Raw genomic sequence first — 15,598 nt, 5'->3', positions numbered from 1 at the left:
TTGCCATTCAAATTAGGGACAGACAGATAATTCACTAATCACAATAAATAAATAATAATCTTCAGAAATGACTTTGTCAAAGAAACAATATAACTAGGGCTTTACAATGATGGTGAAAACTTGGAGAAATGTTGGGGTTCAAATCTTCCTAGAAGTCACTTAGGGTGCATGGAGGGACATGTCAAAATGTAGAATTTTGTCACTAAAGCAAGTCTTTATTCATATAAAAAATCTGATTGAATTCTCCATGTGGTCTATATTAAAGGGAACTTTTTGTATATATATAAAAGGCTTTTAAAATGCAATGATGGTGCACAATTTCTACTTAAAATATCAGCGACGCAAAAGGAACTCATTTCGTGGAACTACTCAGAAGTGAGGCAGATTGAAGTGGAGTGTTTCTCACTTATGCCTAACTTCCCCTCGGTTTTTCCCTCCCTCCCCTCCCTCCCTCCTCCCTCCCTCCCTCCCTCCCTCCCTCCCTCCCTCCCTCCCTCCCTCCCTCCCTCCCTCCCTCCCTCCCTCCTTCTTGCCTCTGTCTGGTATTTCCTAATATCGTTTGACACTCATCAAACACCAAACAAAGCAGCATAAAGGACTAGATCAATAGAGGCTGAGGACTGGAGGAGGGCTGACAGACAACAACACAGTCTTCATGGCAGGTGCTGAGTTTCTGATGAACCTGTTGTCACTACATCTGGCCTGAATGAGGCTCTGTACCTGAGTGCTGTCAGGTGCCTCACAACACACACCCCCAGACACTTAACGCCATTCAGGTCTGTGGACAGAAACAATGACCTCTCCTGATCTGGCCAGGTTTGGATCCTGTGAACAGTTGCTTGCCCCCTCTGTGACACTAAAGTAATCGCATAATAAAATTACTACATCTGAGGAAAGGGGGACAAAAAGTACATAATTAATTGAGATGCTTTTTATAAATGAATTATTAAAAGGTGGACCATTTTAAACTAGGATCAAGGACTGTGTGTGAATACAGTCGTATCACCCGCTCCCCTTCTTCAATCACAAACTTTTTGATTGGAGTGGTTAGGAACGTTTACAATTTAGATTTTGCAGTTTAATTGACAAAATTTCCATAGGAAAAAAAAGTTATCCTTTGGGGGCTCAACAGTATCTATCATATTTAGATTCTATACCTCACTTTTTTTCTGTCAAAGTTCTACCCCTCTAGAAAAGTTCAGGACATTCATTCCATTTAATCAGAGACATCGAAACAGTAGAGACAAAGGTATGAACCAAGAGAAGTCTGGAATATGACGGATCTGATGATGAAGTGTTGTTGCCACCTACTCAGAGGAACTAAATACTTCTTAAACATCTGTTCTAGGTCAAAGGTCTACAGTACACTCTGATATTTGCATATTGTCATTTTCAAAGGCCTTTCAGAATCCTCTGGGTGATGACACTTTATTTTTTGACAAAAAATACTGATAAACAACAGCCATGGCACTGCTACCTGCACCCGATGAGAGACCCATTCCCCACAGCATCTTATCAGGTGGCCCTCCAGCCCTCTATTCTGAGCACAGAAACAGTATGTAACCTTAGCAACCATCTGCCTACCTGAGTTAGATTCCACAGTTAGATTTGTTTATTGTTGCAATACCAGAAAATAAAATATACTTTTGAGCCATATAGGCGTCCTTGAAATTATTCTAAGAAAAGAGTGGGTGTAATTTGAACATGTTATGTGATACTTGCAACATATCTGGAGTGTCTTTAATTTTACAAATAGAATGCTGCAACTCAACCAAATCCTCTTCTGCAACTGAACTTCTTATTTAAAATAACCTTAAAGCCATATTTTAATGTTTAAAATATATATATATATATATATATATATATATATATATACAGTATATAAAATGTTAACAAAGCACTGAATTAACCAATTAACTTAATCACTTAGGCGAAAATAAATGATTTTCCGACTCATTGCTGTAAAGTACATTTTAGAACCATTGCAGTGCAAAAACATCTATTCCATTAGAAACATCTCGATTGTGCTTTCCATACTGATTTTCCTGCAAGATGCTCATGAAGAAACAAAGGCAAAGAATAACGAAATAGCTGACAAATATGTTTTGGATGAATTTATTATGTTTTGTCAAAATTGTAAACACAACACTGTACTTACTGCTCGTGCATATACTGTACACCACACACCAGTACATAGCTTATTTATCATTACAATCACCAGTTTAGCATATCAAATACAATTCTAAGATTGAGATTACAACGCACTGATGACACAATATCAAAGTGGCAAGCTTTCTAGCTCCCAATAATGACAACAAAATCAAATCAGTCCAAAAAATATACACGCTTGCCAGCATCCAAATAACACTACAAAATCCTATCAGCAAATCCATACACTGTGTAAACAACTAGATAAAGAGTGTTTTGTTATGCCACATTTGTAGCTTTGGCAGTTATGTTTGAGAATGTTGTAATTATCCTTAACAAACAGAATGATGTTCTGCTTTTCAAATACAAAGCAAAACATGAATTATGTTTCAACAGTTTTTTTGGCAAAATGACAGAAGTTTTCTCAACCCATCTCAATGATGTAGGAAGAAATGTTCAGTGCTTTTCTTTGAGGCACAGGATTTAGATGGCATGAATAAAAGACAAGGTAAACTGGGAAGACAGAGAGGGAGAACCAAGACTTTGAAAAAAGCATTGAAAAGAGACCAAGTGACAGGGACTGAACAAAACATACTTTTGGAAAGACATTCAGGAATGAAATTGTTGGATAGTGTTAAAAGGCATTTCTATTCGTATCAAAGGATCCACCAGAGTCTCAATATGATGAACTTATTTCTCAAAAAAAAAAACGTATTATTAGAGATTTGAAATGTGTTGATATTTGTGTAATAAAACGTAATAGTCTGCCGACCACTGGGATTGGAGATCACATACTGTAGAATAGCCGTGGGACCTATACGTGTATGACATTAACTGGATGATGACTAAATCTGTGGCACTGAAACTATCTGTATTAAAATGCTGCAGACCTTACTCATCTATAAATGTCTTGATGGCTACTCACTAGAAATGACTGAAACTAGAGTGGTATTCTCATTACAGGATAAAGAATTTGCACACAATCCACTTTAATTCAGGATGTGTGATTTGAAAGAGACTCAGCCTAGGTTGGGCTGGGACCATGACTCATAATGAGGTGTGGATGTGTAGATAGCGGATGAGCCACTCTTTCAATAATGCAACAACTTCAACTAATTTTCGCAGAGCTGGGTCAGCTGAACCACTTTGAAGGCCAGCATCCTAATATTCCCACTTCCCCAAACATTGTTAAGGGATAATTTACGACTGCTGTTTATCCGGATATTAACCCAAACATTAAACATCTATGGGCATTTAACCTGTGTACTCTGTTTGCATTCGTTGAATACCATTCAGCCACAAATGAATGGGTCTCCAAACCACGGTTACCCCAGAACATTAACATGTACCTCTTGGCAAAGTGGAGATACAACTATTGTAACATGTCCTGTGCTCTGAGCCGGGGCTTTTATGCAGAACAAATGGCAGTGCTTTACAGTGTTGTCCCTGGACTGCAGGGAGGACAGATCATTGCTATTTCACATCTGATTTTTAGGGCCTTGAAACTGAATGATGAGAAGAGCACTGCAAGCAGCATCATACCTAAAAGCACTTCTAAAAATGTATTTGAGGCATCCCTTAAAGGCAGTCAGTGCTCTCTCGCTCTCTATGAACAGCATGTTATTCCTCTTTCCCTCTGAGCTTAACAACATTTGTGTACCTAATGAAATGCACTAACAAGAGCAGAGGAGACCTGCAGTGATCCCTGTAAGCGGTCCATACCACTCCGTCACGTGTTGATGATGCTTTTTGTGACTATGCAACAGCCAAAAATCCAGAATCCTAAATGTATATAGTATTATTGGCCAGAATCGTTTCATTCTACAATAGGTGATAGTGATTATTGAAGGGTAATGAGATGGATGACTTTTCCATTCCAATGCATCCTGCAATACCCGTCAAGGGCTTGATATGTTACCAACATTTGTTTGAATTGGCGAATGACTAATACTCACTTCCTCATGTGAAAACAGGCTTGTTTTATCTATAGCACTGTGTGATTCATTCCTGCCTCAGTCATCTCAGTTGGCCCAGGTGTGGACTTGATCTCATTTAGCACAGATGTGGACTTGATCTCATTTTGCACAGATGTGGACTTGATCTCGTTCTGCCCAGGTGTGGACTTGATCTCATTTTGCCCAGGTGTGGACTTGATCTCATTTTGCCCAGGTGTGGATTTGATCTCATTTTGCCCAGGTGTGGACTTGATCTCGTTCTGCCCAGGTGTGGATTTTATCTCATTTTGCCCAGGTGTGGATTTGATCACATTCAGCCCAAGTGTGGATTTGATCTCATTTTTCCTAGGCGTGGACATGATCTCAGTTTGCCCAGGTGTGGAGTTGATCTCAGTTTGCTGAGGTGTTGATTTGATCTCACCACAGCTTGTGTCTTTCCTATCTTCCTTCAGCTGATCCAGATCCTTCTTCTCTTTGGCTGGGGAGGTGTCCTTGCTCTGCCACTCTGTCACTGTTTCAGTGCAGGTCACTCTCCTGGCCCCCTGTTTGGTCCCGTTGCTGGTCTGCTGTGGGGTGCGTGGGTCCCTGGCCATGCTGTAGCCGCTCTGGATCATGGAGAGGGTGCGGTGGTGGGCCTCCTGCCTCTGGCATCTGTAGAGCCCGCGGAACGCTGAGCGGAACTTCTGAGACATCAGGTTGTACACTACGGGGTTGATGGCGCTGTTGGCATACATACAGATCCGACAGAACAGAACAAACCATGCGTCCAGGTAGGGTGTGGCAATGAAGGAGTTAATAAGAACCAAGGTCCGGTAGGGCATCCACAGTAAAGCGAACAGGATCACCACCACTGAGAGCATCTTAGTGACCTGTGAGAAAGACAGGAGAGATTAGATCAGGGGAGATCTAATGCATACTGTATGTTCACTCATGTCACAATAAACTTGGGCTAAGCCATTAACCTTTTAAATCCAATGAATGAACATGCATACATAACCGTTTAAACATGTGTCAAACTGTCATATTCAGTGGTATCAGAAGCACAGTTAAATACTATGGGACGTATTACAGTATCATTAATCTGATTCCCTTATCGCACTCAACATTACATTAGAGATTACCTTTAGCACTCCACAATTCAGTGTTTATCTGTGTGAGAGCCTTGTATCAAGCAAACAGACACACTGTGGCCACTCTTAACCAGAGAATGTTTGGCCTTGGCCAGCAGGCATAGTGGATTATGTCAACGAGGCCACAGGGGGCCCCAGTGTCTTAGGGAGAACAGACCCCCATTTGAGAGAGAGAGAGAGAGAGAGAGAGAGAGAGAGAGAGAGAGAGAGAGAGAGAGAGAGAGAGAGACCCTTAGCCCCTGGTTTTGTGACCATGGCGACAACACACAGGCAGACATTCTAGAACCCCGGTGAGACAGATGAAGAACCACCGTAAGACTCCACTGATTAGCCTTATCACTCCCAAACAATGGCACAGGCTGTCTTTTATCCCCTGCTCACCTTTTTGTCTGTACGAATTTTAAACACTTTACTCTCACCAATTCAAAACCTTTTATTTGTCGTCCTACATTTGATCATGGCAACACAAAAGAGAGGAGGTTGATACTCGTATCATACATGGCCTCTTTAAGCTAAATGCTTTTTGAGATAAGGTTCCCTTGATAAACGGCAGTCGATGACAGCAACCTTGAGTGAAATAAAAAAATTGAAGCGTTTAATTGAAGCGGAGAGAGCCATGGAGGTGGAGGCTTTAATTATACAACAGCAAGATAATGACACTAAGGATCACTGTGACATTTTGAATATGCATCTTATTATTTTCATAACGCATCACCAGCACAGGGAGTTTTAAAGCAGACTGCTGTAGATCACAAACAAAGCTGCTGCAGATCATAGCAGGTTTCAATTACGTTGAATACAGGAAATATAAAACTTGTAGTGTATTTGAGGTTTAAAAAGGCTTCTGAAATTTGTAATTTCCGCTACGAAATTTCAGACTTGATTTTCCCTTACGAAAAATGTATTAACCTCTACAAAAATGTCCATGAATCATAATCCACATAAGAATTCACATTTCCTGTTGCTGCAGGATTATTTTCCTGCTGTAGCAAACTGGCTCAAATTAAGATCCTACATCTGTAGGTTCCAGGAGTTTCATCAGAACTTCATCAGATTTTTATCAGCAAATCAAATAGAGGTCCAATAAATAAAAGAGCAAAGACTAACTGTTGGAGAACTGAGACTATAATCATCTGCTGCATTAAGCACACTTCAATGGAAATTACAAATCTTGTTATGCAAATATTTTGCTCAAATGGAGCTCCTTGAACACTTGCGATTAAGATCTACCCACAATCGAAAACCGATGCACGCACACACACACGCAAGGTCATTTAGAGCATCCTGACATGACATATGTTATTTTCTTCACTTTTCTGCCACAGAACTGACAGCTGTTGCTGTACCCAGTCTTCTGGTTTTTATGTTTTCATTTCAGCCTTGAAACATCATTATAGCTGGGGACCTGTGGATAATAAGGATACTGTATCCCACAGCAGGTGCACTGCACTGGAAATCCTGGGGAAGTCATTATTTCAGAGGCGAGACTATTGTGTGTGTGTCTATGTGTATGATTTTACAATCCTTTGTTTTATTTCCCCATTGCAATACATGTAGCCTACAATGCTGCCATACCGAGCAAGCACTAACTGGCTGTGTGATATTCCTCAGCCAAATGTGTCTCATGCAAAGGATTTTGCTAATGCTGACTGATAAACGGGAGTTAATTTCTTCATTCTACAGTATGGTTGAATTTCTAGAGCCTGAAGGTCTAAGCCACTGTTTACTTACTGTTTTATAACATTGTGATTAGATAGGTATTCATATTTTGAATGCTTCTGTTATGTAGGCAATGTGAAAATAAATAATTACATGAATTTGCTAAGGAAGTGGGTATTACCATACACATGTGTTTGGAAACAATTGATACAATAGGATGGGTGAAATCAAAACATACATACAAATATGGCCTTGCTTACCCTCATATTAAATGGACAAGGGGAATCTGGGTTTTCAGGCATAAGACCTGAGTACACAATGTACAATACTGTAAAGTTTTGAGAGAACACATATAATAAAGCTACGGCTAAGGCACTTGGCACTGTGCAACACCACAGACTCAGATCCCCTGAGAAAGCCTTTTACTCCAACAGCTCCAGAAACCATTACAGCTATTTCACCCTTAGGTCAGTCATAACCAAGGTGGGCATTGCAGTTGACTCTGCAAACAGCAGGCCACTTATCCCAAGTGATAGGAAGAACATGATGCTTTGATGATATCATGCGCTAATCCGTGGAGATCAGAGAGCAGGGTAAAGATTATGCTGGGGTCAATTGTGACCAAAGCCATTGGATGCCAATTACAGGAGGACATAAAGGGGGCTTCTTGCTCTGTGATGCACGCACCTGTTTCCTGGAGGAGAGCGTGCTCTTCGGGCGGCCCTGACGACCCCCTTTCCCTCCATCTGCTGGTTCCTTGCAGCTCCTGCGGAGCGTGGTGGCACCAGAGGAGACCGTGCCCGCATCAGGCCGGTTGGGGAGTGGATTGAGGTACAGGATGCGGGCGATGAGGCCGTACAAGACAATGGCCAGGAGCAGAGGGATCACATAGAAGATGGCAAAGTCAATGAGGTATATGGGGAGGTAGAGGTCACGGGACACCTTGTAGCCACACTGGATGCTGCCGCTCTTCATTACCTGGATATCCACCAGGAAGAACCACAGCATGCAGTAGACACAGGTGAACACCCACACCCCTGCTATGATCCGTTTGGCCCGGGACACCGTGCACACTGTCTGGGCCCTCATTGGGTGGCAAATAGCAATGTACCTGGAAATGGAGAAGCACAAACAACAGACACTTTGGCTTGTTGTTTTCCAAAGACATTTATACAGCAAATTATTCCAAATAGTTTTTGTTAATGCTTTGGTTGATGAGGTATAAAGGGGTTACGGTAGTTGAGGCATCACTCACCTCTCCACAGTAAAGGCTGTGATAGAGCAGGAGGACACATTGATGCCAAGGTACTGGAGGTAGGTGATGCCAAGGCAGCCAGCATGCCCAAACACCCAGGTACCCGTCAGGCTGTCTGACACATTGGGAAGACCAGCGGCCACCAGCACAGTCAGGTCCGCTATGGCCAGGCTGACCAGGTAGCAGTTAGTGGGCGTACGCATGTGTCTCGTGGTGAGGACCACCAGAACCACCATGATATTACCCACAATGCCAAGTCCACAGACTAGCAGAACCAGAAAAACTGCCACAGTCTTGTACTCCAGAGACTGGGATATGGGGTCCCCTGGTCCCACCAAGGAAATGTTGGTTGGGGTGTCCATCCTTGAGCTTACATTTTCTGTCATGTTTGCAGGTGATGAGTTTGTTTCTATGTGAGTGAGATGGAGAGAGTGAAGGACATAGGAACTGGCATGTGTGAGTGTGTGATATGTCAGCATGGGAATGTAGGAATAAATGTCCCTACACGTGTTCTGTATTTGTTGCTAATGATACCCCTTTAATGGTGTACTATGTTCCGTCTGTCTTCAGCCTATTTAATTATTTTGCAGGGTTATAATTTGATTTAATTAATCAAATCAACACGTTGAAGCTAATTTTCCTCTGCCTTTAGCCCTTTTAAACAAATGAGAATGCCATTGATCCGCCTGAAAATAGAACAATTATTGTAGTTAATTGAAAGAATACTACTATCAAAGTATCTACCTTTGGAAAGACATGCATTGGCAATCGCTAAATACACACTTAGCTGGACATGATAGATAAATGCTGTTTGTTTTAATGTCAACATTAGGAGTAAAACAATTGGCTCAACACATGGTGGTAAAACAAAACATTATAAACCATCTTTACAGATGGTTTCGTTCTCTGCAATAAAAATGACCAACAGGTGGCAGTGTTTGCCCTATATTCTTTCACCTATGTTCTAAAAGCGTGTCTTGGCAGAAATATATATACTATACTGTATAAAAAAAAGACATATTTTTGCAGCGGTGGCAACAATTTAGCAACACTAAATGAATATAGGGGAAACCATAGGGAGACATTATAAGCTCCCACAGAACATTATTCAAATGAGGCATTTTAGTTCTGCACAGTATTAGTTAAGCATAACAAATTCCCCAAAAGCATGCCAGCACTTATCAGACACTTGACATTTCCAAAATGATTCATTTAGGTTGGTAAATATACAAATTCCAATGTGTGCTTTCATGCATGTGCAACATACAGTATGTTTACTTGAAGCCCAGATCATGCAGATTAATATTCAGTAGAATATAAATGACCTTTTGCAAAAACTGGTTGAAAAGCTAAATGACTGGGTGAAGTACTATACCAGCTAATAGTTTCATATATTCAACACAATATCAATAGAATTCAACACAAACATCAATACACTCTATACAAATATCACACCAAGAACCTCATCTCTTATTTCAAAGACTGTGTTTCAAATCTGCTTTAGGCTTAGTCAGAGTGCAACACATTTAGTGAGTGAAAGCCATCTAGACATCTGTTGATCTTTTCAGTCTCCTTGCCATGTAAATGAGATTGGGCCTCCTCCCCAGAGGATACCTCTAATAAATTGAGGTGGACATGAAATGAAAAGTAATTTAACTGAAGCCCACCATAATTCAGACACCACCTTCCCCCCACATCTCACAGTAAACTTAGTTTTACCCATTTCTACATTTTCATTATGTTGGGCTGTTGGTCTGAAGCAATTTTAACATCGCTATGCAGAGATGATTGGAAGAATAATACTTCTGTATTATGGTCAGTATAGGTCATCATCTACCAGCTACAGGCTGTACATTTAATAAATTGTTAAATACACTATAGATGTGTTTGTTTACTAGGTTTGTCTTTAAAAATAGAAGTAAGCTTATTGGCTGGCCACAGATACTTTGCTGTAACTATTACATTTAATGTTTTTAATTTCATTGTTTCATTTTTGCCTACTGATCTAACAACACATATCTTTACTGTGTTCTCTGTAGTTTGAACTCTCTGCTGTCATTGGTTGCTCTGATCATCACACACAATCCAGAATGTCATTATTACACTGGGCTCTGGATTTATATTGTCTTGTGTCGTGATGGATGCCAAACTTTCATTCTGATTCTGTTGGAAATTATATGGTGGTAACTGAAGTCATGTGATGTTAATTAAGCTGTTGGAGATTGTGCATGTCTCCCTATAGCAGCATGGTCATAAATGGAAGAAACATTTTGGAGCTTGTTTGTCAATCTGTCAATCTGTCAGTGTTTTTGTGCCTGCATGTGACAGCAGCATGTGAAGCCATCAAGTCCAGTAAGAGTTGTTCAAAATATGTGGCTCATAGAGGCTCATCACAATCTTTCGGCATCATGGACTATTGACACTTAAAATGTACAAGTAAATGAACAAAAATGATCTTGTCATATGGATCAGCATAATTATTGAAAACAATGACATTAACTAATCATCAAACTCATTAATCAATATTCAAACTTATAAATTAATATTCAAATTAATTAATCACTGAGGACCTGATAACCCTATATGAGATATATATCATAAAAAAATAATCGACAGCTACAATTTCCCCACTACAGGTCATTTTCAAATTCATAGCCTACCTATCATGTTGTCTCCAAAAACCCACAATAATACTTCACAGAACCCTGCTGTAGAGGCAGGGTCCAGAAATGATTAAGAATGAATTGTGAATTTTGCAGGAAAATTTCAGTGAAGTATTAGGCAAACAATGTGACAATTAATTATGCCTTTAATAACTTTGATCCCTTGCACCTCTCCTGCACTAGTCAATCTCAACATTTGCGCACCTACCTTATATTCATTCTTGCGCATAGACACACTTCCCAATTTCTCGTTTCTTCAAATTATTTTCAGCTCTGTTATTCACCTTGAACACTGTGCAGTTAAGACTCGTTTCTGTTGTCTAAGAGAATTTACAGTCTTGCAGACCAGCAATGCGCTGACATAGACTATGATGCGCCTTCACAGCCTCTCCAACGCAGTCCATGCGCTTTCGTCATAGCTCATGTCTCCCACCTCGCGTTGAACCACTGCCACAGCGATGTTTTGTTTATCATTAACCCATGGAATCCTAAACTATGCCGTTCTGCATGCAAGAATACAGAATTATATAGATAATTCAGCCAGAAGGCTACATTTATTTATGTCTGGAGCCTTTCTTACATGGAAGGTTATATTTTTCTGATAGTAATCACTAGTCTACAATTTACATTATGCCCTGAATTACAACAGTAGGTCTAGGCCTATATCAAAATTACCATAAAAACATTTTACTAGTCCAGGACTAAGTAGGTAATTGTATTGTGTTACCCCCCACCCTCAGAAATCCCCACCTGCACTTCACCTTCACAAGTCCATCACCACCATGTGCCTCCCGCCAGCACCATCCCACTCCTGACACCAATGTAGGCTAACCCTAATTAGGCTAATATTAAAATAGGATATAGAAAATAGGTAAAAAAATATATATACAATGACACCATAAACAGTGACAGAGTTGTATTTTAAGTTATTGAAGTCATGCTTCCTATTGAGCGCACGGTGGCGCCAAAGCCAAATCGCTAAACTGACAGTGTCGTATTTTGATGACGTCACGGTAATGGCCGCTCTCAATGTATCGTGTAGGTTTTTTTTGTTTTCTCATGCATAGCAGATAAATAACCATACAATTATTTATTGTAGAGCGTCAGACATAAAGAAAGAGACTGGGTTGTTCTTAACGCCGCAAACCTGTCTTCAAAGAGGTTCAGGTTGGAAAGGTGACTGAAAATATTTGAAGTGTAGCTACTGGTGTTTTTAGAGGGAGGGCTGCATTGTTAATTGAACAGACAAGACACGCATGCTTCGATAGCAGACCAGAAAGCGGTATTTCGCTTGTGTAAAGTTGCTTTTCAGTTGTATTGGTTGATTGCACCTTTGGTTAAGCGCATTGTGGCTTCTTTTAAAGACAAATCAGACGTTGACGTTGGTCTCTTGTCTGCTAGAGCCCTGGCAGTTTTCGGGCCTGCTTCACCCGGTAGTTAGCTAGTATTGTAGCTAAGCGCTAACTATCAAGCTAACGATACGTCTCGTCCTACAGCGCCCAAGTTGCCTCTTGATTTGCTTATCTACTAGATGGCTAGCTACCTATGACATTGTTCTACTGTAAACACAGAGTACCCGAGTTTTAATCTGATGTATTATTAAAGGAAGCGATGATCACCTGCTGGCTGAAACAGATAGCTACTATCATTCGCTAGCCAGCTAGCTAATGTGTAATAATCTCTGACCGACTGTTATTGACCTGCGTGAAGTTGACTCTTTTTGAGAGGAGGCGGATGCCTTCTCGCTACATGCATGTATCTGATTACGAAATGTATGTAGTAGCTATAATGTTGATCAGATGGCTAGCGCTCTTTGACATATTGTATCGAGAAATAGATAGCTGGCAGTAGTCAAATGACTCCCATAATGATATTTAGTCACTAGCTGGTTAGTAAATCCTCCTACCAAATTCTTGTAACTAGTTACTCCAAAAAGTAGATGGTGTGTTTATGGTATGTACCAAAATGTGTATTTTGCCCATAGACGTTGTTTTTGTGTATTAAAGAAATGTATTCTCATTTTAATAAGACACTTTTATATAATCAAAGATGTTACTCTGTTTTAGTGGATCATTCTCCAATGGACACCCCTGAGAGCCCCACCCAGTCCCCTGAAAGCCCCAACCAGTCGCCCCAGTCCCCAGAGGAAGAGGAGAAGGGCATTTCTGACAGCGAGTTCCTGGCATCCCCCGAGGAGGAGGACAGGCTGCTCTCCGACAGCGAGCTCCTGAATGATGAAGACAATGACGAGTTAGATGAAGAGGGTGGTGGAGGTGGGGACTCTGAGCTGGATAATGATGAAGATGAGGGGGTAGTTCAGGAGCGTATCTCTGACCCAGAGGATGATGAAGTGGGAGACGGTAGAAGGGATAGCCATACTGGTTTAGAACAGGAGCAGGAGGATTCAGTGGGGATGGTGATGATGGGACAGGTGAGCCAATCAGCTGATGAGGATGAAGAGGAGGACCAGGTCAGCCAAACTCCTAAGTCCCCTGATTCTGAGCCAGAGCAGGAGAGGTCATCCCCCTTGGCTGAGCAGGAGATGTCCAGATATGAGAAGGAAGAAGAGCGGGGTGAAGGAGGGGAACCATCAGCCAAGCTTGCAGCAGAGACAGCAGAGGTAGATGATGAAGATGAGGAGGAAGAGAGGCGGAGGAGGAGAGTGGTGGTGGTGAATGAGATGGAGTCATCTGTGTCTAGAGAGCTTGATGAACATGAGCTGGACTATGATGAGGAGGTTCCTGAGGAGCCCAATGTTCTAGCGCCTGACGAGGATGAGGAGGTGGAGAAAGGACCTGGAGATGGGGAGGAAGAGAAAGAGGACAAGAGCATCAAAAAGAAAGCGAAAATACCAATCCTTCCTCCATCCCCGAAAGACGGTCCACCTAAGAAGCCTGAAGAGTCCAGGGCTCAGGAGAGAGGAAGGAGAGATTCCTTTCGTGACAAAAAGAAGGATGAGGATGATGGCGAGATTGACGAAGGAGAGATAGATGTAAGTAATGTAAATGGGGTTTACAGTGCCTTCAGAAAGTATTCTTACCCCTTGACAAATTCCGCATTGTGTTGCAGCCTGAATTCAAAATGGATTCGATTCATAATTTTTCTCACCCTTCTACACACAATACCCCAGGATGACAAAATGAAAACATGTTTTTAGACATTTTTATAGAAAATGTATAAAAAATTAAATGCAGAAATATCTAATTTACATAAGAATTGACACTCCTGAGTCAATACTTTGTAGAAGCACCTTTGACAGTGATTACAGCTGTGACTATTTCTGGATAAGTCTCTAAGAGCTTTGCACACCTGGATTGTACAATATTTGCACATTATTATTTTAGAAAATTCTTCAAGCTCTGTCAAATTGGTTGGTGATCATTGCTAGACAACTATTTCCAAGTCTTGCCATAGATTTTCAAGCAGATTTAAGTCAAAACTGTAACTAGGCCACTCAGGAACATTCAATGTCGTCTTGGTAAGCAACTCCAGTGTATAGTTGGCCTTGTGTTTTAGGTTATTGTCCAGCTGAAAGGTGAATTAATCTCCCAGTGTCTGGTGGAAAGCAGACTGAACCAGGTTTTCCGCTAAGATTTTGCCTGTGCTTAGCTCTATACCGTTTATTTTTATCCTGAAAAACGTACTGGTCCTTGCCAATGACAAGCATACCCATACCATGATGCAGCCACCACCATGCTGGAAAATATGTGGTACGTAGAGTGGTACGTAGTGATGTGTTGGGTAGGATTTGCCCCAAACATTGTGCTTTGTGTTCAGGACATAAAATACCTTTGCCACATTTTTTTCTGTTTTTCTTAGTGCCTTGTTGCAAACAGGATGCATGTTTTGAAATATTTGTATTCTGTACAGGCTTCTTCTTTTCACTCTGTGCTTTTAGGTTAGTATTGTGGAGTAACTACAATGTTGTTGGTCCATCTGAAGTTTTCTCCTATCACAGCCATTAAACTCTGTGACTGTTTTAAATTCACCTTTGGCCTCATGGTGAAATCCCTGAGCGGTTTCCTTCCTCTCCGGCAACTGAGTTAGGAAGGACGCCTGTATCTCTGGGTGTATTGATACACCATCCAAAGTATAATTAATAACTTCACCATCCTCAAAGGAATATTCAATGTCGTCTTTTTTATTTATACTATTGTACCAATAGGTGCCCTTCTTTGCGAGGTATTGGAAAACCTCCCATGTCTTTGTGGTTGCTCAATTGAGGGACCTTACCGATAAGTGTGTGTGTGAGGTACAGAGATGGGGTAGTCATTCAAAAATAATTTTAAACAATATTATTGCACACAAAGTCCATGCAACTTATGTGACTTGTTAAGCATATTTTTACTCCTGAACTTATTTAGGCTTGCCATACTTATTGACTCAAGACGTTTCTGCTTTTAATTTGTAATTCATTTTTAAATATTTCTAAAAACATAATTCTACTTTGACGTTATGGGGTATTGTGTGTAGGCCAGTGACACAAAATCTCAATTTAATAAATGTTAAATTCTCTAACACAACAAAATGTGGAAAAAGTAAAGGGGTGTGAATACTTTCTGAAGGCACTGTATATGCTGTCTCGGTCTTCAATCTGTATTGTTGTCATTTTCATTGAGAGAGTGATTTGTTTGAGTATACAGGGCTTCTCACACTCTAACATGAGGGAGGGAATCAAAACAGTAGATCAGATCAAGTACAGGACTGCAAAGTCAGAACCAATGTAACAATACAAAAAACTTGCCATGCAATACAATTTATACCCTGTTCCAGTGTCATAATAAGGTT

General features: G+C 40.8%; 2 protein-coding genes across 5 annotated transcripts in view; one reads left to right on the top strand and one right to left on the bottom strand.

The window, feature by feature from the left end:
* Positions 1–2,120: 2,120 nt before the first annotated feature.
* On the bottom strand, positions 2,121–11,341 carry LOC106573692 (thyrotropin-releasing hormone receptor). Its single transcript, XM_014148970.2, has 4 exons — positions 11,019–11,341; positions 8,148–8,833; positions 7,580–8,003; positions 2,121–4,972 (listed from the first exon to the last, which is right to left on the bottom strand). Exons 2-4 carry the CDS (start codon positions 8,624–8,626, stop codon positions 4,133–4,135), a joined length of 1,743 nt encoding a protein of 580 aa, XP_014004445.1. The 5' UTR covers positions 8,627–8,833; positions 11,019–11,341; the 3' UTR covers positions 2,121–4,132.
* Positions 11,342–11,783: 442 nt separating this feature from the next.
* The window catches only part of LOC106573693 (zinc finger CCCH domain-containing protein 18), a 29,839-nt gene continuing 26,024 nt past the window's right edge, over positions 11,784–15,598 (top strand). For 3 of the 4 annotated variants that reach the window (XM_014148975.2, XM_014148973.2, XM_014148971.2), the window contains exons 1-2: positions 11,784–11,986; positions 12,877–13,802. In XM_014148975.2, coding sequence (XP_014004450.2) covers positions 12,891–13,802 — 912 coding nt within the window. In that variant the 5' untranslated portion in view covers positions 11,784–11,986; positions 12,877–12,890. Of the gene's footprint in view, positions 11,987–12,036; positions 12,764–12,876; positions 13,803–15,598 lie in introns of those variants that run through there. The other variant, XM_014148972.2, reaches the window with a different exon arrangement.

Source organism: Salmo salar, chromosome ssa16 (assembly GCF_905237065.1).
Source record: "Salmo salar chromosome ssa16, Ssal_v3.1, whole genome shotgun sequence".
NCBI classification, from domain to species: Eukaryota; Metazoa; Chordata; class Actinopteri; order Salmoniformes; family Salmonidae; genus Salmo; species Salmo salar.
The sequence above is the reverse complement of the archived record's forward strand: the minus strand, read 5'-3'. Positions and strand labels throughout refer to the sequence as shown.